This window comes from Hemibagrus wyckioides, linkage group LG21, assembly GCF_019097595.1.
Source record: "Hemibagrus wyckioides isolate EC202008001 linkage group LG21, SWU_Hwy_1.0, whole genome shotgun sequence".
Taxonomy (NCBI): domain Eukaryota; kingdom Metazoa; phylum Chordata; class Actinopteri; order Siluriformes; family Bagridae; genus Hemibagrus; species Hemibagrus wyckioides.
In genome coordinates, this window is record NC_080730.1 from 5,777,739 (window position 1) to 5,802,878 (window position 25,140).

Consider the following 25,140-nt stretch of genomic DNA (forward strand, 5'->3'; position numbering starts at 1 on the left):
GGATGTATAGTACACTACACCCGCTGTAGATATCGCTATTTTCTCCCCTATAGAGTGCACTTATGGAGGTGTTAGGGAGTGATTTGGGATACAGCGCAGTCTCCCAATGAGAGGCGGAGAAACAGCGGAATATCCGTATGTGTGGGAAGGGCACTGTCTGGCTGTTCACTTGTCTTGTATAAAAAAGCAAACAGGAAGAATTTCTTTTTCTAAAAATAAAAAAACAGCTGTCAGTTTTCTGAAATTAAAATAGAAAACAGCCTAAACATGCCAGGAATTGACAAATTGCCGATAGAAGAAGCACTGGAGGACAGTCCTCAGGTAATAAACAAACATCTGGGCTTGCTAGCGTTCTAGCTTTGTGGCTAGCTAGCTAATGAACTAGCATAGCAACTAGTTATGTGCGTGAAGTCGTCGTCGTCTTTAAAATGCCCCGTGAAGCAGAATATACTGCTTACAAACTATCAAAAATAATATTTTCTTAAAAGCCAGGTGTGTTAGTTTTGCGGAACTGTTTAGATGTTGGGAGGAGACATTGTTTATAAACAAGGGCTGTATCCCAAATCGATCGGTTTGGGGTCAATTAGTGCCCTACCTGTGATTTGTACCTCATTAAATCCCGCTCTAAGTAGTGCACACTTGTAGGGGTTAGGGAGGCATTTTAGATGGGCCCTGTTAACTTTCAGTAGATAAATGGTGGAGGAATAGAATGGGATTTTTATTAAATAGGCGCATGTTGTGTAGTATTGTTAAAGTATTTAAATCCGTTACACAGATGTATTTAAGAGGATAATTAAATTAGAGTCCAGGTGTGTGTGTGTGTGTGTGTGTGTGTGTGTGTGTGTGTGTGTGTGTGTGTGCGCGCGCGCGCTGTAATCTTGTATATTATTACTGGTCTTTAATCACCAGCAGTTCATTTCCGCTTGCTATTTTTACTGCTTCACCTCACAGCCGTGTTATTTCACACTTTGTCAACAGATCAGACACAGATTAAAAATTCTCGGCATGTCCTGGTTTCCTTCCTTACCCACTTCCTTCATTTTTCTTCTTGCTTTCTTGCTGTTTCAGCAGCCATTGGCCATTATGAAAGCTGAGCAAAATGAAGCTCTATCTTTACATTGCCAGGAGTTCTAGTTGTTGTTGTTGTTGTTGTTGTTGTTGTTGTTGTTGTCCTCTGACACAGATCAGGTTGTTTGCATGTCCACATCTGATATGGACCTCAATAGAATCTGAAACATATCTGATATCTGATCATTTGACTGACATCTCAATGCTCACAGATGACGTTTCCTGTTAATTCGAAAGTCACTGTTATGAGATGAAAAATAATTTTTATATGTATACACACACACTATATTGCCAATAGTTTTGGGACATCTGCTTTTACATGCACATGAATGTAATATGAAGTTGGCCCGCCCTTTGCAGCTATAACAGCTTTCCACAAGGGATAAAAGTGTGTTTATGGGATTTTTTGACCAAAGTCCATTTGTGAGGTCAGGCACTGATGTTGGACAGGAAGGTGTGGCTCGCAGTCTCCGCTCTAATTCATCCTAAAGGTGTTCTATCAGGTTGAGGTCAGGACTCAGTCAAGTTCGTCCACACCAAACTCACTCATCCATGTCTTTATGGACCTTGCTTTGTGCACTGGTGTGTGGTCATGTTGGAACAGGAAGGGGTCATCCCCAAACTGTTCCCACAAAGTTGGGAGCATGAAATTGTCCAAAATGTCCAAAAAAGTTCCTTTCACTGGAACTGAGGGGCCGAGCCCAACCCCTGAAAAACAACACCTGAATTCAATGATTTGGAGCGGTGTCCCAAAACGTTTGGCAATATAGTTTATATATTGATCTTTACTTATAAGTAACACGAGCCAAATGGTAAACAGTTATCAAACATATGATGATAAGCCTGTACACACACACACACACACACTTGTGAAAGTAATCAAAATAATTGAATTCAGTGTTAATATACATCGTTTAATCCAATAAAACTGTAGAATACCCGATGTTGCTTAGCAACCGAACGTTCTATTAACGGACTACAGTATGTGGAGGAAGAATTGTATATTATGAATGTTATTAATAATTAACAACACTGGATTTTGTCTGTTGTTATTCAGTGTAACACATACTTTTAGTTTTTTTTGGCACTAGACGAGCGCATCTTGCAGGATAGTCAGTGGTGAAATAATCTGTCTTATTAATCAGGAGAGGAACACAACAACAAAACAGACTGCAGAGAAGCTACAGAAACCTGGTTGTCTACGAGGACATTTCTCAGTCCATAGCAGAGCAAGGATACAGACGGTCCTGTCTCCAGTCCCAGTGTGAAATATAAACGCAGCCACGGTCGCCTTGATGCTAAATACGTCTTTTATTTTTCTTCCTAGACTCGCTCGCTGCTTAGCGTGTTCGAGGAAGACACGTGTGCCATATCCAGCTACTACCATCAGCTCTTCAAAGCCATGCAGAGGATATATGATGCACAGGTAGGCCAAAACTAATACATAAGATACACAGAAAGCAATTTTTCCTTGTTTCGGAGAAGTTAAATCTTTAGGTTTGTATGGTTTACAGAATGAGCTGAGTGCCGCAACACACCTCACCTCCAAGTTATTGAAGGAGTATGAAAAACAGGTAAAAATGTTTAGCAATTTTTTTTTAAAGTGAATGCAGGAAGCATCTGATGTCATTAAACTCACCAGGTTTAAAAGAAAAATAGTCCAGGGGAAAATCTCACACAGTTTTTAACTTGATTTCTAAAACTACTACTACTACTACTAATAATAAGATATTTACTTGTTCTATGTTTTTGTTTCCTGGAAGCCTACACTGAATAGGCATAACATTATGACCCCTGACAGGTGAAGTGAATAAGACTGATGATCTCCTCATCATGGCACCTGTTAGTGGGTGGGATATATTAGGCAGCAAGTGAACATTTTGTCCTCAAAGTTGATGTGTTAGAAGCAGGAAAAATGGGCAAGCGTAAGGATTTGAGCGAGTTTGACCAGGGCCAAATTTTTATGACTAGATGACTGGATCAGAGCATCTCCAAAACTGCAGCTCTTGTGGGGTGTTCCCGGTCTGCAGTGGTCAGTATCTATCAAAAGTATCCTTTAAGTCCTGTAAGTTGCGAGGTGGGACCCATGAAGGCCCCACCTTGCATCTTACAGGATTTAAAGGATCTGCTGCTAACATCTTGGTGCCAGATACCACAGCACACCTTCAGGGATCTAGTGGAGTCCATGGTTCGACAGGTCAGGGCTGTTTTGGAAGCAAAAGGGGGACCAACACAATATTAGGCCAGTGGTCATAATGTTATGCCTGATTGTGTAAAAGTCCATGCTAGAAAGTGATAGCTAGCATAAACATATGACAAGACATCACAAATTATGGAAGAATGGCTTGATTTTTCTCCAAACGCTTATTTAGACCTTCTCGTCCCCTTAGCGTTTCCCACTCGGCGGTGACGATGAGGTCATGAGCTCCACTTTGCAGCAGTTTGCCAAAGTCATCGATGAGGTGAGAACAATGTACCATTTTTAGTTTCTCCTCTTCATGGGCTATTAGATTTATATTCTGTTTATTTCTGTCTGTCTCTCTCTCTCTTTCACAGCTCAGCTCCTGTCACGCCGTCCTGTCCACTCAGCTCGCAGACGCCATGATGTTCCCCATCACTCAGTTCAAAGAGAGGGACTTAAAAGGTACATATCCATTGTACATTTATCAGTTCATCACTACGTCAAAACAACTCGATTTGTCTTTCTATTTTTTTTACTTGCCTTACTTTCTTTCCCACAGAAATCCTCACTCTGAAGGAAGTGTTCCAAATATCCAGCGATGGTGAGAATCCGACTCATTTCACCGAGTACAAAAGCAAAAGAATTCTCCAGCAACTGTAAATAATTCACGGTTTCATTTTCTTAACACGACAGATCTTGACATAGCCATCAACAGATACAGTCGCCTGTCTAAAAAGAAAGAGAATGAGAAGGTAAGAAGGTTAAATAATGACACTGATTCTGTTAATGCTTTAATCTGATGCACTTGGCAACCGTGTACATGACCACCAGTTGTTGTTAAAAAGTGGTCATAGTTGTTAACGTTATTCTTAGTTTGTATACATAAGCCTGACTTTCTAGCGACAGTAAAATGTACTAAAAATGTGCTAGTCACTTGAATAAAACTAAAAACTAGAAAAATCTGATTACAAACTGACTTTAGTTTATGTCCATGTTGCTATTTAACAACTTTTAGTCTCAGATCCCACTAAATGCAAAAAAAGAGATCAGGCATAACATTATGACCACCTGCTTAATATCGTGTTAGTCCCCCTTTTGCTGCCAAAACAGCCCTGACCTGTTGAGACATGGACTCCACTAGATCCCTGAAGGTGTGCTGTGGTATCTGGCACCAAGATGTTAGCAGCAGATCCTTTAAGTCCTGTGAGATGTGAGGTGGGGCCTCCATGGGACTTACTGGACTTTAAGGATACTTTTGATAGATACTGACCACTGCAGACCGGGAACACCCCACAAGAGCTGCAGTTTTGGAGATGCTCTGATCCAGTGGTCTAGCCATCACATTTTGGCCCTTCGTCAAACTCGCTCAAATCCTTACGCTTGTCCATTTTTCCTGCTTCTAACATCAACTTTGAGGACAAAATGTTCACTTGCTGTCTAATATATCCCACCCACTAACAGGTGCCATGATGAGGAGATCCTTAGTGTTATTCACTTCACCTGTCAGGAGTCATAATGTTATGCCTGATCCGTGTGTTTCAGTTCAGCAGTAGTTCTTTGAGCAAAGTAGTTTTTAGAAGTACGTGTTTACTAGAAAATGTCGGAATGTGAACATGTGGCGTGTTTTTTCCCAGATCACCACACACTTACAGCGCAGTCTTTGCACTCTGACATTATTTTGTCACCTAATCAGATCTGTCTCCTACTTTCTTGTGGGCATGATTACGCACATAAGGAGATTAACACAGTCACACACTGCAGTGGCGGTCTTCATTTAATGAAACACATACTGAGACTTGGCCTGGCCGCTGTGGGAAGAGCGTATGTTCTGCAGATTTGGTTGGCTCGAGTCCTGTCTCCTTGTGCAAGACAGGAAATTATACTGGATCTGATTTTAAACAGTTTGTTGCTATGATGAAGAAATGAATCGAATAATCATTCACATCAGATATTTTCTACTTCTTTCTTTGTTGATAATAATGGATTAAAGGACTTCTCTGTTGATTAAAAACGTTTGCCTTCACTATAGGTAAAGAATGAAGTGATGGAAGATGTTTACACCTCAAGGAAAAAGCAGCACCAGACCATGATGCACTACTTTACAGCACTTAATACTCTACAGTATAAGAAAAGGATCGCCCTGTTAGAGCCGCTGCTGGGGTACATGCAGGCACAGGTACGGACAAAACACCCTCCCTAGTTTCGGTCATTATTTTAATCAGTTATTAAAAATCATATTAAAATTCATTTTCAAGAATATATTATCTAAAACTGAGAGCTCGAGAAGTATTTCTATAAGACTGTTCCTGTACCTGTGCTAAGTCATGCTCAGTGCATATACACGCACTATTTATACTACTCAATGGTGCAGAATAGTGCAGTGTGGTAGGTGTGACTACTCTCTTTTCCCTAACCTACACTATATTGCCAAAAGTTTTGGGACATCTGCCTTTACATGAACATGACTGTGATATGACGTTGTTTGGCCCTTTGCAGCTATAACAGCTTCAACTCTTCTGGGAAGGCTTTCCACAAGGTTTAGGAGTGTGTTTATGGGAATTTTTCACCATTCCTCTAGATACGCATTTGTGAGGTCAGGCACTGATGTTGGACAAGAAGGCCTGGCTCACAGTCTCTGCTCTAATTCATCCCAAAGGTGTTCTATCAGGTTGAGGTCAGGACTCTGTGAAGTTCCTCCACACCAAACTCCATGTCTTTATGGACCTTGCTTTGTGCACTGGTGTGCAGTCATGTTGGAAGAGGAAGGGGTCATTCCTAAACTGTTCCCACAAAGATGGGATCATTAAATTGTCCAAAATGTCTTGGTATGAAGCCGAAGCATTAAGAGTTCCTTTCACTGGAACTAACCCTTGAAAAACAACTCCTGAATTCAGTGATTTGGAGGGGCGTCCCAAAACTTTTGGCACCATAGTGCAAGTCTGTATTTTACATATGAGTATCGGGGACTAAGGGGCCGAGACAACGCCTGAATTCAATGATTTGGAGGGATGTCCCAAAACTTTTGCCACTGTAGTGTATATTATTTATCACTAACCCTAACATATGCTACAAATGTCACACAATATGCACTATATATTAACTAGAGTCAATTTAAGACATAATCACAACTTTTGAGCTTGATCATAGTTCATTCTTATGAATCATATTTAAATTCAGATACAGGAATCTATAAACCCCTAACCGGATAAATTTAACCTGTGTGGTTTTTTTCCTCAGATCAGTTTCTTCAAGCTCGGATCAGAGAACCTCACACAGCAATGGGAGGACTTCCTTACAAACATTGGAACCAGTGTACAGAAGTAGGTTTTATCTGTTTGCTTTTGCTAATTTAATATCCTGTCCCTGATTAGTCATCCTGTATTGGTTTATTTCTCTACACACGTTAGAATTATTACCCCCCCCAAGTAGGAGGACGGCAATTAAGAGAGTGGGAGAGTTTATTTTAGCAGGCGGATATGCAAGCTTATCCAATTTTTTAACACATAACTCATTCATTAATGTTGACATTAGCTTGTTCCTGTTTTAATATTTAACCAGTGTAGCTCGACAGCAAAGATAAGCAGGTCTGTGACCTTTTGAAAGCTTAAAGTGCAGGGAATCGATGTGGCATTTCTCAGTATTCAAACCATAATTTCTTATCCATAACCACAGTGTTGTTTTAACATTTTCTTGGTCTTACTTATAATATATATGCATATGTACTGTGTAATGCATTACATGCTGGTGTGTGTGTGTGTGTATATATATATATAATTTGCACATTTACATTTACAGTACTGGTATTAACTTTGTTATTACATTGTTATAGTTTCTATTAATTTTATTTATTATTGTTGCTCTTAGTGTACGCAGGGAGATGGACAGTGAGGTGGACACAATGCAGCAGACTATCCAGGATCTGGATCAGGCCAGTGATCTGCTATACATGCCCGACCCTGACCCTAATAAAATCCCAATCAACCGCAACCTGACCCGCAAAGCCGGATATCTCAACACTCGCAAGTAGGAAAACGAGCCTGACCGATGGTTTATAGTTACAGTACAAGCACATCACATGTATTGATTATTTCATTAAGCATGTCTATGTGTTGCTGCATGCTTGACACGCTTTGCACTTTCATTTTGTTATGTCCAGTAAAACAGGGCTGGTGTCGACCACCTGGGAGCGCCAGTATTTCTTCACACAAGGAGGGAACCTCATGAGTCAGTCTCGAGGAGACGTGGCAGGAGGGCTGGTCATGGACATAGATAACTGTTCTGTCATGGCAGTGGACTGCGAGGATCGACGCTTCTGCTTCCAAATCTCTTCCTTCGATGGCAAAAAGTATGTTTAATGACCTCGATACCTTAATGACATTTTAGGAGTTTATTTATTTACTTATTTATTATTATTACTTATTTATTTATTTAGTGTAGTGTTTTGGTAGATCTCGAGTTAGAAACTTTATGATTCTTAGGTTCAGGAGATGGATAAATTTATAAATGCATTTTTTAGAGCTTAAATATAATAATAACAATAATAACAACAATAATAATACATGAAACTACTTTATTTATCTATTCTATTATTTTTTAATAAATGAAAATAAATATGATTACATTTATTTTTAAATAAATTTCTCACTATTTATTATTTTATATTATTATTTTCATCCTTTGCTAGTACATTACTACATTTTGACAGAAGGAAAATAATAAATTTAAATGAATTAATGTGAATTATTTTAAAAATGAATTGCATTATAATGCTAAATTATTATTATTTTTTTCATTATAGGATCTCCATTTTGCAGGCAGATAGCAGAAAAGATTGTGAAGAGGTAATAAATTGCTACTAGTTCCGATTCTTTCCTTTTTTATTATATAACCTGGCTCAATAACTACAGAGATGTTATATTTTATTCCCCTTTCAGTGGATTGCAACAATAAATAACATCTCAAAGAGGATCTATCTTAGTGAGAAGCCTGAGGTAAGCATTTGCTTCAAATGCAGAGATTCATCACTCTGTTTTATGTGGATAATCACAATTTGGCATTCATGAGTGAAAGAAATAATGCTGAGGTCCAGTGGTTGTCGCTAAATTACTGCTTTACTGGAAAACTTTGTTGACAGGAAACTGCCGCAAGAGTCAACCAGTCGGCTTTGGAGGCTGTGACGCCGTCGCCTTCATTCCAGCAGCGTCATGAGAGTTTTAGACCCAGCACGTCAGTATCTGTTCATCCCCACACTCACATGGCTACATTTTGCTTTAGGCCAGTCGGATTATTCCTATTCAAGACGTAACAATAGTTTTTAATCCCTCTGGTTTATAGGCAGGGCCGACCCCGAGCAGCGCGGACTGGCAGCCAGAGCTCAGCAGGTTCCGAGTCACCCGCTCTCTCCTCACTGTCTCTGGACTCCCTGGTGGCTCCAAACACCCCCATCCAGTTTGATATCATTTCCCCAGTCAGTGAAGAGAGCACATCACAGGCTAAAGGTGCTGCCCAGGGCAGGTCAGTGCCTCTAATTACAATTTATACACTGTCATCCAACGTGAGTTATTGAATACGTTTCTGTAAACATTTGTGGTTTGCCCACAAAGTCTAAAGGTTTGTGATAAAATTGCTCAAAGAGTTTTTTAACATGTATTATTGCTGGAAAATAGTGGAAAATTACCATTAGATAGAAAACATAAATATATGAATATGCAAATCTGAAAACATTTAAACTAATCATCTTCCGCGTTAAAGCACTTTATAAAAAAATACACAAGACCCAGAGGTGCAGCATCTGCCTCTTGTGTAATGCATAAAACTCTTTAAATATCTCATTTGTCAGCCTTTATACAGTTCACATGTCACATGATGTGTCACAAGAAGGCAGGTCACATGTTGTTTTGACTGCCTCATGTTTATCCAGCAGCAGGATCCCCCGCTCTCATTGCCGCGGCACGGGTTCGATTCCCGGGCAGGGCGCAAACCCAACCACTGAAGAGTTACCTCTCAGTGCTGGTTCCAAGCGCGGATAAAATGGGAGGGTCGCGTCAGGAAGGGCGTCCGGTGTAAAACCTGTGCTCAATCTAAACATGCGGACTAAACGATATATTCCACTCAACACCCAGGATATTGCTGTATTTTGATTTTCACTTACTTTTTAAATAATGCCAGTGTTTCTTTGTCACCTTTGCTGAAAGAAGGACGAACCCATTTGGAGAGTCTGGACAGGTGCAGTCTGGAGACAGTGAAGGTACATGTCCCATTAACAGACCTTAAAATTCCAGAAAGAGAAGGTCTTTGTCCAAAATAGCTCAAATGTTTTATGTAACTCCGGGTTTTCGCAGACTCCATCCTGCACCAGCTGTTCATCGTGCGTTTCCTAGGATCCATGGAAGTGAAGGCCACAGAGAACCCGGATGTCATCTACGAGACGATGAGGCAGATCCTGGCGGCCCGAGCCATCCACAACATCTTCAGGATGACCGAGTCCCATCTGCTTGTCACCTGCGACTGCCTGAAGTAAGACAACTCTATGGCACGCTGCTAATATACAGTCTTATGCAAAAGTTTAGGCACCCCTTGATAAATAACAGATTTTGGTGATTTTTTTAATTGAAAAGATGTTAACACAGTCTCTCTTGGAAATGGAAAAAATGCACAATATTTTCAGCAAACATTGATGCGTAGTTACGTCTTATGCCATAAACTGAACAAAAATAAAAACATTATTATGGCACTGTGCAAAAGTTTTGGCACTGTAAGAGTTCCAGAGTCTCAGATTCTTTTTACAAGGTTTCAGACCTTAATCGGCTCATTAGATCTGATGCATGGCAACAGCTGTCATTAGTAAATGCCAATTTCAAAGCTTTACAAATACTTTGACTCTTCAAACCTTGTGCACGCACTTGCGGACACTCAACAACCATGGGTTCCTCTAAGCAGCTGTGTAAGACTCTGAAAATGAAAGTTTTTGATGCCCACAATGCAGGAGAAGGCTACAAGAAGATAGCAAAGGGTTGTCAGCTTGCAGTTTCCACAGTGAGAAATGTAATTAAGAGATGGCAGTTCAGGGGAACTGTTGAGGTCAAGATGAGATCTGGAAGACCAAGAAAACTCTCGGAGAGAACTGCTCGTATGCTGGTCAGAAAGACAAATCAAAACCCCCATTTGACTGCAAAAAACCTGCAGGAAGATTTAGCAGACTCAGGAGTGGGGGTGCACCGTTCCACTGTGCAGCGATGCTTGCACAGACAAGACCTTCATGGAAGAGTCAGCAGAAGAAAACCTTACCTGCGTCCCCATCATAAAATCCAATGTCAGAAGTATGCAACAGAATATCTACAGAAGCCTGATGCGTTTTGGAAACAAGTGCTGTGGACTGATGAAGTTAAAATAGAACTCTTTGGCCACAATCAGCAAAGGCATGTTTGGAGAAAAACAGGAGCAGCATTTCATGAAAAGAACACCTTGCCAACTATTAAGCATGGGGGTGGATCCATCATGCTTTGGGGTTGTGTTGCAGCCAGTGGCACAGGAAACATTGCACGGGTGGAGGGAAGAATGGATTCCACTAAATACCAGCATATTCTGGAAGCAAACATCACACCATCTGTAAAAAAGCTGAAGCTGAAAAGAGGATGGCTTCTACAACAGGACAATGATCCTAAACATACCTCGAAATCCACTATGGAATACCTAAAGAGACGCAAGCTGAAGGTTTTGGAATGGCCATCACAGTCCCCTGATTTAAACATCACTGAAAATTTGTGGGTAGATCTTAAAAGAGCTGTGCATGGAAGACGACCAAAGAATATTACAGAACTAGAAGCCTTTTGCAAGGAAGAATGGGAGAAAATCCCAAGTACAAGAATTGAAAGACTTCTAGCTGGCTATAAAAAGCATTTGCAAGCTGTGATATCTGCCAGAGGAGGTGTTACTAAGTACTGATTATGTAGGGTGCCCAAACTTTTGCACAGTGCCACAATAATGTTTTTATTTTTTTATCTTTGTTCAATTTATGGCATAAGAAGTAACTATGCATCAATGTTTGCTGAAAATATTGTGCATTTTTTCCATTTCCAAGAGAGACTGTGTTAACATCTTTTCAATTAAAAAAATCACCAAAATCTGTTATTTATCAAGGGGTGCCTAAACTTTTGCATAAGACTGTACTTCATTGCATGCAGATATTGTGTGATTATTAATAATTAATTGTAAATGTTCTGCTTTATGTAACTTTTTATAGGCTCATTGACCCTCAGACACAAGTCACCAGATTAAGGGTAGGTCTGATTTTGTTATATATTTATTATAACTTGTCGTCCTCACACTTTGGGCCATCCATATGTAATGCAAAAGAGATGCACCTCTGTTTAATGGTATTTATTATTTAAAAACTGATCCTAGATCAGAAATCTTATTAATTTCCTATTATATCTGGCAAAGAAAGATGGGTCTTTGTTTTTCTCAGATTTGCTGCCTCTTTTTCTTTCTCCTCAGTTCCCTCTATCCAGTGTGGTGATGTGCGCATCACATCAAGAGAACAAGCGCTTGTTCGGCTTCGTGTTGCATACAGCCGGCGGCCGAGTCGACGGACGTCCCGTCACCGTCTGCTACATCTTTGAGTCTAATAATGATGGAGAGAAGGTATAATGAAAACTTAAATACGTATGTTTATGTAATGTATGCCTGTGTGTGCTTTTACAGCTCAATTGGTGTGTTTTGTTTTGTTTTGGTCAGATCTGTGACAGTGTGGGACTGGCAAAACAGATAGCACTTCATTCAGAAATGGTAAGTCATTTACCATTCAGGATAGACAAAGATATACAAGACTTTAAGCAGTGTCATTTATTATCAGCACAAATCATCTACTTCTTATGAATCTTGTAGGATCAGAAAGCCAATCGGAAGCAGAGAGAGCTGGAAAAGGCCAAGGAGAAGCAGCAGGAAGAGCTGACTAAACAAAAACAGATTGAAAAGGTATGATGAGAAAATTGTGCTGCACCAGAATGAATATCAAACTCCAGTACCGGTGGCTCATGACTCTGGTTTTCACAAAGTCTAGCCTAGAGCCAAGGTTCAGTTCTCACCTATAACAACACCACCACTACAACAATTTTAAAGGATCCATTGAATGTTGTTGTTCTTTTGGCTGCTCCCTGTTCAGGGTCTCCACAGCAGATCGTTTGGTCTGCATGTTTCGATTTGGCACAGGTTTTACCCTTCCTGACGCAACCCTCCCATTTAATCCGGGCTTAGCGCCAGCACTGAGAGTTAACTATTCACTGGCTGGGTTAGCACCCTGCCCGGGAATCGAACCCGGGCCGCGGCAATGTGAGCACGGGATCCTGCCGCTGGATCCCCAGGAGGCCGAAGGATCCCTTGAATACAGAAATGAAATAGGGGCTACCCCATATGTAATTTTATTATTGACCGCCTCTAATTCACTAAGCAAAAAAAGTGACGCTGCCAGGAAATAAGCAACGGAGCTCATTTTCAATTTTTTAAAAATAAAAACATTACAGCATAAGAAAAAGAAAAAGTCTAATGGAAAGACATAAATCTTGCTTAGTAGTTTGCATTTTAACTGGTGCTAGCATCAATTACTAACATATTTATCTTTTATTTATACATTAAATTTTTCACCTACATCCTTTAGAGTTTGAGTTACACAGATAACGCCACCTTTGTGTCCCGTTGGAAAGCCATCTGATGTGTATAAAGTCGGACATGTGTCACAATTAGGACATTTTATATGACCGATAATATTGACCCCGTGAAGAAAGATAACAAATAACATTAAAATAACATTCCAAAGCCACCAGGCAGCAATTGAACCTTCCACGATGTGCATTCGTGTCATCACTGAGACTATATAATGTTATCATGCCTTAAAATAAAGTCTGCACCGTAATTCCAGGACCTGGAGGAACAAAGCCGCCTGATAGCTGCCTCTAGTCGCCCGAACCCGCCAGCCGCTGACGGACAGTTCCTCGTCCTCAGCCAGAGCCAATCGGAAGACAGCGATATCGGGGAGGAGGGGCAGAAAAGAGAAAGAGGCGAATCTGATGCTTGAGAGTAGAAAGCATGAGGATAAAGTTGATCTCTACCTGGACTCAACTTTTCATCTGAAACACTTAATCTTAACGACATTTTCCTTTAAAACCTCTGGTTTACTAAAGGAAATGAGTTTTTTGCAAAATGACTGCAGAATATTAAAAAAAAGACACATAAGTAGAGGAGAAAGAGTCATTTTATGGGTGGGAGAAGCTCTCATGAGCTTGTTTTATTTGTATTACATCTTGTATTTTGTACCTTTTTCCATTATTGACTTGTATTGAAAACACACTTTTAGATGTTTGTTTTCTTTTGGTTGTTGTTGTTTATGAATGTGTGTTTGAGAGAGTGCTGGAAAGGTGCACTACTAAAAGGCGTGTGTGTGTGTATGGATTACTGGGAATTTATTTTTGGAGGAAATTGCACGTGTGAATAGCACATAATTAAAGAAGGACTTTGTACTAATATTGTATATTTAACTTGATGCTCTAACATGCCTGCATGTACTCCAGCTCTGTCATACCCACATCAGTAACTCGACTGTATAGCGGTTGAATCTAACCAGATTTGTACCTGTGGTGAATTTCTGTAGGACGTAATTCGCAGATGATCCTCTATGTGATTTAAGGATTGTGGTCAATTTTTCTTTCTTTCTTTATATATATATATATTTTTTTTTTCCAAATAAAGATAATAATTGAAATAATTGTTTAACCCCTTATGTTCACAGTTTACAAAAGTCCTGGGAGTTTAAGGGGAATTGTTTTGTTTTTCTATAACAAAGTTTACAGCTGTCAAAGTTTGTTTAAAAGAGTGATATGGATTTAGATTCCGGTTTAATACATGATTTTTTTTTTTTTTAATTATTATTATTTTTTAAAATATATGCACACAAGTGGTTTATCGGTTTCCAATAATCATGCTTTGTAGTTAACATCCTGATGCGAATGTACTTCATTGAAACGCCATGTCTGTTCGGTCTAAAGCCGTCTGTGACGAGAAAACGTTTTGGGGGATGTGAGGGGATTTATTGTTTTATATTGTGTTGTATTTAATAGTTCATTCTGTCCTTCTGTTAAACGTTGTGTTGATGTAAATGTGTTTCTTCCAAAATGGCCACAATTTGCTGATGCACACTTGGGGGGTGTGTGTGTGTGTGTGTGTGTGTGTGTTTTTTAAGCCCGGTTAAAGTGACTAATGCTCATTTTGAATTCTGAAAATAACTTGCAATATAATTCATTTGTGAATGTCCTTCATGAAAAATGTCTAACTCTTTCCTTTTCTGTGGTATAGAGATGATGAAATCTCTGTCGTGCCCAAGAAAGAAATACATTTCAGAATTTAAATCATGACCTAAATTGTTCGGTCTTGTCTGTAATTTAAATGCAGTCTACATAGGAGGATGTTCAGGGGCTAGAATTAAACTTGACTCTACAGGAGCATTTAAAGAAACATTTCTATTCTAAAGATTCATTGTTGACCACCGATGTAAAGAATTAGCCTAGAAACTAATTAAAGACACACCAGGCAAAAATAAAGAGAGAGAGAGATACACTCATTATAGTACCCAGTGCAGAGAGAAAAGTCTTTATTAAAATTGATTCTTTTTTTTCTCCACACTGATAATAGGCTTTATTATTTCTGTAAGCCTAATTGGTCTGCATTTTTGGGTTTGCATTTCAATAGTTCTAATTAGTCCTAACTTTTCACCATGACAAAGCAGGGCATGGAGAGGGAGCTCGTGCACTCGAGTAAACAAGTAAATAAACAAGTCGCATATTTATTTAAAGCCTGCCTGAATAGTCGGATTCAGCCTGCTGAATGAGGACAATGCAGGAGCAACTTGTCGGATTAGTTCACGGATGCCCTTTGCATGCATGACAAGAGGCCAGGAAAAAAAGAGGAGGGGGAGGGGGGGGGGAATATTCAGCAGGATTAACTTTAATAGCCTTACCTTCTTTTTTTTTATTATTAACACTTATTTTAAACTTCTGCGCGTATAAATGAGATTACTGGCAAGCTGACTGCTTTCTCATAATGCCGCTCAGCCGGCTGAAGGAAATGAGCGGGCTGAGGAGGGAATTAATAAAAGAGCTCATTTTCTACCTGGTGGGTAAAAATAAAAGGGACACACTGGTGAAGGGGCTTTTTTTTTGTCTCTCCAAAATAACGAGCTTGGAGGGATTCCGTGTGGGTAATAGATAACGCCCCGGTGGTCACGGTCGCGGCGCGTCATTTGGACACACCTGTAAATCGACCTGCTGCCCCTTGTGGTGCGCCCTGGACCTATTCAGATGGTAAAAAAAAAGTTGGACCGGTTTTAATCAGTGACGTGTTAGTTTTTTTTTTTTTTTTAAAGGAAGGCACGGGACACTTCGAGTCTCATTTGCTCAGAACATTCCTTCAGACCAGCTTGGAGATCTTTGTTTCCTTCCTTCTGGGAAACATGGCGAGTGTGAGCGCGCATCCCCAGAGCCGACACTCTCTCTTTACTATTGACCGCATCCTGGGACTGGACCGAGATGAGCAGAGAACCACTGTTTACACTCCTCACCGCCCCTGGACTGGTAGGTGTCACTTTATTATTTTATTATTATTGTAAATTATACATTTCTGCTTTAAGGCAAGACTCCACGTATATAGAATTGACTAGAAAAACATTTATTTATATATATATATTGTATGTATTTTTAATATATATAATTTATGTTCATTTACATCCACATTTTTATCTCATTTTATAAAACTGAGCAATTAAGGGCCTTGCTCAGGGGCCCCCCGCACTGCCAGCTTGGTGGACAACCTTCCGCTCACCCTAACCACTAGGCTACAACATCTGATATATACAGATAGAATTATAAGTTGATCCTATGGACAGAAATAACATGACTTCAAGTGGGCGTGGTCAGCATCAAAAACACTAACCCCCCTCAATATTTTAAAAAAAAAAAAATTAAGGAAAAATGACATGCTTTGACCTTTTGTTTTTGGACATATAGGCTATGAATTTTGCAAATTAAATATTTGCATATGTCCTTTTTTTCCTGCCTGAATGACTTTCATGCACTCGAGCTGGCATAGACTTCATAAGTTTATGTAAAACCTGATGATTCATGTTCAATCTGAACACCTGCTTCAACAGAAGAGATAAGGAATATGGACAAAAATCTGACCTTATGTTGGAAAGGTCACAAATCACACATTTGCTTGAGTTTAAATATTCACCTAGAAACTCCTGAACTCCTAGAAACTCCTAGAAACCTGCAGGTGCTGCAGAGTTTCTAGGAGAACTGGATATTTATTCATGTGACACTTCAAAACTTTATTTCTAGTCTTAAGACTTCTCAAGGAGGTCTCGAGGAGGACCCCACTGTTTCTGTGTGTGTGTGTGTGTGTGTGTGTGTATGGTTGTGCTACTCTTCATACATCAAGTTTAAGTACAAATCTTCTGCTTCAGAACAAAAGCGTTTTATATTCCCAAAATTGTATTTTTTCCAACAGAAATATAAAACATTACACTTAAAAAGTCACATAGAAAGAAACCTATTACAAAACAGACCACTTTTCAGTCTCTATAAGAAAACCATCCTTAGAAAACCACACAAATGGTGCTTAGTTGTTTTCTTTTAAACAAAGCATCGTCTCACCAAATATTGACTTGAGATTTGTTTATATGTAGAAAAGTTTCATTCGATTCTTTTTGGAATGCATTTTGCTTTGCAGCGTTTCTTTGCATGTACTTAAGACTTCTCCGCTGGACTGTATATAAATTTTAAATGGCCAAATGGTCATGACCATTATATATTCGACATAAATATACATGATATACAAAATAGAATATAAAATACATTTTAAAAAGTTATTTCATGTACATATTTTTATAGTGTGATTGTTTTTCATGTTGTCCCAAATGACCAAACCACACGGTCCTTCACATGTAAAATCATCAGCTTGAGGATTTCACTAAGGGTTTTCATTTTATTGATAGTAAAAGAGTAAGATGAGGTTACGTAGATTTTCTGACCCGAGTCAGTTGTCTTACTTGACTGACTGTACACAATTAATAAATATTACATTATCTTGTATAAGGTCAACAACTTGTCCTCATTAGTTAAATGAGACTTGGGTATGTTTAAGCAGGAAAACCTCTGTACTCTCTATTCCCATCTTACTTAAACTCATAACCAATTACTTTTCATTTCATCAGACGCTCAACCAACGAAAAACGACCGCTTCATAAAGGCAGACGCCTCTCGGGAGGTACCTGTGATGGAGGAGAGGAAAAGTGAGGCACCAGTGGAGAGCTGCAGGCGTTCACTCAACTGGTGCATCGGACGGAGACCCAGAACTGCCTTCTCCAGCTTACAGGTAACCCTACTGATACTGAATCTGATACTGATACTGATGCACACCAAATCCAGTAGCTTATTTACAGTCTTATTTAATGTTATTCCTTTTCTCTCCCATTTACCGGAATGTTAACTGTAAAAAATACCACAGATAAATTCCACAGATTTAATGGTGAACATTATCCAGCTATTCATATATCAGTCACAAGGCTTCGGCATGGAGAAGTTAATGTTGATTCGATAATAAACTCAGACGGTGAGCTAATTTCTGAGTTGCTCAGGAGCTCCTGCTCACACAATTATTATTAATAATCACACTCTCCAGTGTTTATGCTAATTTCTAATCTCACACTCTGGTGTTTATGATCATTTCTAATCACGCTCTTTGGTGTTTATGGTAATTCCCACTCTTCGGTCAGGACTAGGTTCCCTTTTGAGTCTCAAGGTTTCTTCCTCTAAGGGAATTTTTCCTTGCCACAGGCTTGCTCATTAGGGATTAGGGATTAAATTGAAATTTAAGTCAAATATTAATCTTGAACTTTCTGTTCTGTATGTCTTAGGTTCTGTAAAGCTGCTTTGAGACAATAAGCATTGTTAAAAGAGCTATACAAAAAAATTCAATTGAACTGAATTATTTAATAATAGTAGTATAATAATATTGGCGTCCTAGAGCTTTTTATTTCTGGATTTTTCACCAACGGAACAGATTATGGAAGTTATTAAGATTTGATTTACTCCATGTTATCCATTTGATTTTTCGGCTAATAACAATAAGAAGCAGCAATGATCTCATTTCTTTGGAAATATTTATGAAAAGCCTGCTGTCGTGAAATTCAGATTTCGGAAATTCAAATCCAATTCAAATTTTGTCACATACACACAAATATAGTGTACCATTTACTATGCGTACTACACCAATCAGCCATAACATTATGACCTCTGACGGGTCACTGATGATCTCCTCATCATGGCACCTGTTAGTGGGTGGGATATATCAGGCAGCAAGTCAACATTTTGTCCTCAAAGTTGATGTGTTAGAAGCAGGAAAAATGTAAGGATTTGAGCGAGTTTGACGAAGGGCCAAATTGTGATGCCTAGACCACTGGATCAGAGCATCTCCAAAACTGCAGCTCTTGCGGGGTGTTCCCGGTCTGCAGTGGTCAGTATCTATCAAAAGTATCTTTTAAATCCTGTAAGTATCCTTTAAGTATTGTACGGATACTTAAAGGATCTGCTGCTAACATCTTGGTGCCAGATATCACAGCACACTTTTAGGGATCTAGTGGAGTTCATGCCTCGACGATTCAGGGCTGTTTTGGCAGCAAAAGGGGGATCAACACAATATTAGGCAGGTGGTCATAATGTTATGCTGGATTGGTGTATAGTAGACTAGTACAGAGTGTGGTGTATCCTATAATATCATCTGCCCCTGTCTTTTCCTTTACCGTGATTGTTCTTTTTTTTTATTCACGATTCCAGATCGAGATACTCGAGAGTGTGTTTCAAGTCAACTCGTACCCCGGGATCGATGTCCGAGAGGAGCTGGCTCAGAAGCTGCATATCGACGAAGACAGAATACAGGTACGGATACAGCTTTAGGAAGTTTATTATTTCAGCAAAATCGTACAAAGTTTAGTAATGGATTCTTCAATCAGTTATGGATCAGTTTAGTAGTGTAGCTATCTCCCTTCCTGAAGGTGTCTATTATAATATTATAGGATAACTGAAGGCTTTTGTATTGATATTTGTGTCCTTTCACACACATGGAGGGGGGGGATACAAACTTTTGCACCATAGATAAATAGGAACATCAATAAATACTATGCCACTGGATATTACTGGAGCCTTGATATCATAATGATTCGAATGTTTATGCTGATTTCATTTGTCTATTAATTAACAGCCATTTTATAAATCTCTAACGTAAAAAATAAAACATCATTTCTCTCTCTCTCTCTCTCTCTCTCTCTCTTGTCAGATCTGGTTCCAGAACAGAAGAGCAAAACTGAAGCGCTCCCATCGAGAGAACCAGTTCCTGATGGTGAAGAAAGTCATCAATGGACTCCAACAGTGATTGTTTAAAGAAGAAAATTCAGATTTCTGTTTCTTGTCATATTATAATATATTCTGTTTTTGACTTATTTTCAGAGTGCAAATCAATAACTTATGTCTTTTATCTAATAAGCAGCTGATTAATTAAAATGTAGCTGAACGTCGCACACAGAGTATGGGAATTTTATTGTGCACCCTGCATGTGGTCTTTCCTGAATTCATCGACTGCTTTACTGTTAGATAACGAGCTTCACGGAAAGCCATTGTCCCCGTTAGCTTGCTCTAATTGAGGGTGATTATGAGAGACAAAAGAGGCATTTAAAGAGGAAAGGAGCTTTGCTATTTGCTCTGAATAATGATAAGGGGTGGAAGGGGTGAGAACAGCAGCCATATTGGATTAGACTCTATTGAAGGAACATATTCAGTGACTTAGTAATAGCATTTAATTAATATTGATATAATACAATAATAATGATATATCACGGGTGGTTATCTTATAATTAGAAATATAATGGGGAGCACAATGACTTGCGTGGAGTGTTCTACCTGTGCTTCTAGGGTTTCCTCCTGGTATTCCGGTTTCCTTCCCCTTTCCAAAGACTGGTATCTCCAAATTGTCCGTAGTGTGTGTGTGTGTAAATGTCCCATTTGATGGACATGTCCACTGAGATAGACTCAGCAAATTAGGTTCAGAAAATGGATGGAGGCATAACATTATGACCACCTGCCTAATACTGTGTTGGCCAAAACAGCCCTGACCCATCGATTCCACTAGATCTCTGCAGACCGGGAACACTCCACGAGAGCTACAGTTTCGGAGATGCTCTGATCCAGTGGTCTAGCCATCACAATTTGGCCCTTCGTCAAACTCCTCACGCTTGCCCATTTTTCCTGCTTCTAACACATCAACTTTGAGGACAAAATGTTCACTTGCTGCCTCTAATATATCCCACCCACTAACAGGTGCCACGATGAGGAGATCATCAGGGTTATTCACGTCACCTCTCAGTGGTCATAATGTTATGGCTCTGATCCGTGTACAATACTGTAGTTAACTCTGTTGCAATGATTAAACCGACAGTAGAGGGCGCCAGAGTGCTGAGAAAATTCTCCTGGGGACGTTCATGTAATGCAACGACAGAAAAACCACTAAAAAAAAAAAATATTAAAATACGTTTTTGTAAAAAAGCAATCACGTAAATGGTAAATGTAAACCAGCTCTACTGATCAGTAACATCAACCTAATATCCACTTGCAACGGCATATTAAGAGCATAGAAAAGTAAACTGTGCACGTGCGTTACCATTTCATGACCTCGGATGAATAATTGAAACGCATTTAGTGACGTCATATTATATGAAATGAAGCTGACGTTCATTATTTTCCTGCATGCTTCATTTCTGTTACACCAAAGCAATAGCAAGTTATTATTATTATTATTATTATTATTATTATTATTATTATTTTTAAATGTCAATTTGTACCTATTATCTGTTCATAATGATATGCCATGGAACGTCTGTGAGGAAGCTAGCTCCAGTTATCAGTTCTGTTATAGCAGCTATAAAGTTTCCTCACCAGCCTCTCTCTTTATTCCATTACCTTTGAATTAATAAGACGGAAATACATCTTGTCATGGTGCCAAGAAACCGTAAATCTCTCTAACATGAAGACTTCTGTCAGAAAATATAAAAGACCTTTATAAAGCGCTGACACTAGAGACACCTTTGAGAAAAATTGTTGAATAATTAATTCATGATCACACACAGAAAACCAGTTGAGAGATAAAACATCCTCTGGTCTTTTCCCAGTCTTCAGCTGTCCAGTTTGGGTGAGGCTGTACTTTCGGTAGCCTCATATTCTTCTTCTTAGCTGACAGGAACCAAACCTGATGTGATCCTTTCTCCTTTTGTAGCTCATCCACCTCGAGGTTGTTGTGTGTTTTGAGTTGCTTTTCTGCTTAACATGTTTGTACAGAGTGGTTATATGAGTTATCATAACCCTCCTGTCCATTTTCCTGTCCTGGTCATTCTGCTTTGACCTCTCTGTCCAAGCAGAAGTTTCCACTCAGTGGATCTTTTTAAACTCCAGAGACTGTTTTAAAAAATTCCAGCAATTGCTGAAATCCTTCAAGCAGCCCATCTCTGGCACTGAAAATTCCATGACAGTTAAGCTGTAATGCCTTTCCATTCTTCTAAACGCCTGGTTTAATCTCATTTACACTGAATATGCCTGCTTCTGGACGGGTTTGAGCAAAAGTGAATCACACAGCAGTCCCATACTTCTTGATACTGTTCCAGATCTTCTGCTTTGTCTCTCTGTGAGAGCTGGAGATTCAGTACGGAGTTACGTCATCATGGGCAGGATGGCGAGAGCTCTGCTCATCTTTCAAGTCAAAACCCCCCAAAAAAGAAGAAGACCCTTTTCATGTTCGCATCAATAGTAACACAAGATCACCTGAAAGAGGAACTGGGTGTTCCTGCCCAGACAGTTGGCTCATCTGCACAACTTTCCCATGATTCTCATCTCGAGCCTCTTTGATCTTTGCAAATATAGTTCAATACACACGTGTGTTTGATTTTAATCACTGGAACAATCGGATGATTTAGTTTTTTTGCTCTTTTGTGATGTGTGTATTTAATGTACAGTATGAGCAGATAATGCTCTAGGAAGGTTTGTTTGTAACAGCACTTATCCTTTTAAGCTACTCAGTTTTAGACTACGTTTGTTTATGAGATTAAATTCTATACCAAAAAAAAAGGCTGTACTAAACTGCCCCAGGTATGAACGAGTGTGCATGTGTGTGTGTGTGTGTGTGTGTGTGTGGTGCCCTGAGATGAACTGGTGTCCCATCTATGGTGTGTTCCTGGAACAGATCCACTGTGGCCCTGACCAAGATAAATTAATAAAAGATTAATGAATGAAAGAATGAATGAATGAATATGAAGTGGGGTTACTAATCATCAGCTGACATGGTTTATTTATTATATCTCTTCTACCTCTTCTTCTTCTTCTTCTTCTTCTTCTTCTTCTTCTTCTTCAGTAATGCACTGCCAGCTAAAATAACAAAAGACTCTCTCTATCTATCTATCTATCTATCTATCTATCTATCTATCTATCTATCTATCTATCTATCTATCTATCTATCTATCTATCTATCTATCTATCTTTCTGTCTGTCTCTCTCTCTCTCTCTCTCTCTCTCATTTCCCTCATGGGATCAATAAAGTATCTATCTATCTATCTATCTATCTATCTATCTATCTATCTATCTATCTATCTATCTTATTCCAATGAGAGGTTATTACTGTATTACTGTATATGGATTACTGAGTTCTTATAGGTAATGGTCTGTACTCCAATATATATATATATATATATATATATATATATATATATATATACAATGTATATAATATATAATATTAATATTAATAATACATAATATGTATATATAAAGTAGGCCTATAAAATGTAACACAATGGCTGAAGCAAATAATCAGAAAATACTCATATTAAGATGTTCAGCTCATTGTCCTTGAGGTATTTTGCTCAAGGCTTCCTCTTTTGTATCATTCCTTTCATCTGGAAGCGTTCATGTAGTGCACATTGAACAATGAGTTAAAGGTACAATATATAAATGGAGCGTAATTCGATTTTAGAGTACAGGTTTGAAAACCTGTGCACATTTCTAGATGAAATGAATGTATAAAGGATGACTAAAGGTACCACAAGGAAAGTTGTGGTTTTCACAGACCCTTTGGTCTGAGAGTGAATAAGCCCAGTTCAATTATTTTGATCAAACTGTACTGAAGCTGTAAAAACTCTCCTCATTTCACAACGGGGTTGTCAGGTTAGACCTAATGACTTTATTGGAGTAACAATCTTAAGTGGGGCCATATGGTAATTCACAGCCATACGAGTCGACACGCTGGTGTGCCCCCTCTCGGTGTATGACCTGAATAAGACCCCTTGAAGACATAAAAAGAACAAGAGACATTTGTTTGCAGTTTAACAAGCTAGCAAGAAAGTCATAGCTAGCAGAAAATTAGTCTACATCCTGTAAAATATGATAGTGTTATAAAGAAGCTGGTAGGTAGTAAAGAACTGAAGAAATCTAATGTTATGCATCAAATTAATGAATAGAATAGAGTATTTGGAATAGAATTGTTTGATAGTGATGAAATGAAATATAAAAGAAAAATAGAACTGATTTGTCACAGTGAGACATTTTTATGTCATTCTGTTTTGGATCAAGTGACACTCTAGCTCTTAATAATAATAATAATAATAATAATAATAATAATAATAATAATAATAATAATAACAATAATAACAATAGTTCTCCCTGTGCTTTGGGAATTTCCTCTGGGTTCTCTAGTTTCCTCCCCCAGATTCCTCTGGGTTCTCCGGTTTCCTCCCAAGATATGTGTCATAGGCTGATATGTGTTATTGTCTGTAGTGTGTGAGATTGTGCCATGTAATGGGTTGACACCCTGTCCAGTGTGTCCACTGTCTTGTATCTCAAGTTCCCTGGGATAGACTCCAGGCTCTCCATGACTCCATGGTACAGAAAACTGATAGATGGATGGATTGATAGATGGATGGATGTACATTTTGTTTACTTATATATTACACTGGAATATCAAAAATGTATTATTTATATGCACAATCTAAGGAGGAGTGACCAGGTTTTTATTTACACCGTAAGTTGTATACTGTGTTTAACTAATTCTTGTGAATTTTGAATCTTGAATTTTTGTGTAACATTATAGACAGCTAGTGATAATCGGACTGGCCAAATATGACGCCCGTATTTTATTGGTTGATAAAGTCACCAACCATGTGTCCACTGGTTCTCCTATCCACAGCACTCCATTACTCTTGGGATTTGCCACTCCTGTCCACTCCTTAGCTACACCCATGAAACGTATGCTTTAGTAAATCACACTGCGCACTAAATTTCAGGATTCAAGGGTAAAAATTTATTAGTCACGTACACAGTATTTTACATATACAGTATATTACTTGCAGTGAAATGAAAACTTGGCCTACATTTATCCTCCTTATGAAAAATAAACACATGAAAATAAAAATAATACATTCATAGTAAGGAATAGAATATATGCTCTCTATATAGTCTTTATTAAGTCTTAAGGAAGTATATTCACTATACTGAACTGTACAGAATAGCACGTACCCCGATCAGGCATAACATTATGAGCAGTGACAGGTGACATGAATTAGACTGATGATCTCCTCATCATGGCACCTGTTAGTGGGTGGGATATATTAGGCAGCAAGTCAACATTTTGTCCTCAAAGTCGATGTGTTAGAAGCAGGGAAAACGGGCAAGCGTAAGGATTTGAGCGAGTTTGACAAGGTTTGATCAGAGCATCTCCAGAACTGCAGCTTCCCGGTCTGCAGTGGTCAGTAT

General features: G+C 38.9%; 2 protein-coding genes across 3 annotated transcripts; both read left to right on the plus strand.

The window, feature by feature from the left end:
• The first annotated feature begins 121 nt into the window (after positions 1-121).
• appl1 (adaptor protein, phosphotyrosine interaction, PH domain and leucine zipper containing 1) lies at positions 122-13,480 on the plus strand. 2 transcript variants are annotated; one of them, XM_058373865.1, is made up of 22 exons: positions 122-321; positions 2,396-2,494; positions 2,583-2,642; positions 3,459-3,530; positions 3,625-3,712; positions 3,810-3,851; positions 3,944-4,002; positions 5,280-5,426; positions 6,488-6,570; positions 7,115-7,273; positions 7,407-7,595; positions 8,049-8,091; positions 8,185-8,241; positions 8,385-8,476; positions 8,585-8,764; positions 9,445-9,497; positions 9,592-9,766; positions 11,493-11,529; positions 11,747-11,893; positions 11,987-12,037; positions 12,137-12,226; positions 13,167-13,480. In XM_058373865.1, exons 1-22 carry the CDS (start codon positions 268-270, stop codon positions 13,320-13,322), a joined length of 2,133 nt encoding a protein of 710 aa, XP_058229848.1. In that variant the 5' UTR covers positions 122-267; the 3' UTR covers positions 13,323-13,480. The 2 variants fall into 2 exon arrangements, with proteins under 2 accessions (XP_058229848.1, XP_058229849.1); XM_058373866.1 differs by having other exon boundaries at positions 9,448-9,497.
• A 1,326-nt stretch (positions 13,481-14,806) lies between these two features.
• hesx1 (HESX homeobox 1) lies at positions 14,807-19,862 on the plus strand. Its single transcript, XM_058373867.1, has 4 exons — positions 14,807-15,870; positions 17,511-17,671; positions 19,132-19,233; positions 19,631-19,862. The coding sequence occupies exons 1-4, from the start codon at positions 15,750-15,752 to the stop codon at positions 19,724-19,726; spliced, it is 480 nt and encodes a 159-aa protein (XP_058229850.1). The 5' UTR covers positions 14,807-15,749; the 3' UTR covers positions 19,727-19,862.
• The last annotated feature ends 5,278 nt before the right edge of the window (positions 19,863-25,140 follow it).

Bases quoted from the DNA above. Each gene is read 5' to 3' on its own strand.
- appl1 (XM_058373865.1), top strand. From the start codon at position 268: ATGCCAGGAATTGACAAATTGCCGATAGAAGAAGCACTGGAGGACAGT. The intron at 2,495-2,582 runs GTAGGCCAAAAC...TATGGTTTACAG, and splicing joins AGAGGATATATGATGCACAG to AATGAGCTGAGTGCCGCAAC. The intron at 9,767-11,492 runs GTAAGACAACTC...AACTTTTTATAG, and splicing joins GTCACCTGCGACTGCCTGAA to GCTCATTGACCCTCAGACAC.
- hesx1 (XM_058373867.1), top strand. From the start codon at position 15,750: ATGGCGAGTGTGAGCGCGCATCCCCAGAGCCGACACTCTCTCTTTACT. The intron at 17,672-19,131 runs GTAACCCTACTG...TCACGATTCCAG, and splicing joins CTGCCTTCTCCAGCTTACAG to ATCGAGATACTCGAGAGTGT. The intron at 19,234-19,630 runs GTACGGATACAG...CTCTCTTGTCAG, and splicing joins TCGACGAAGACAGAATACAG to ATCTGGTTCCAGAACAGAAG.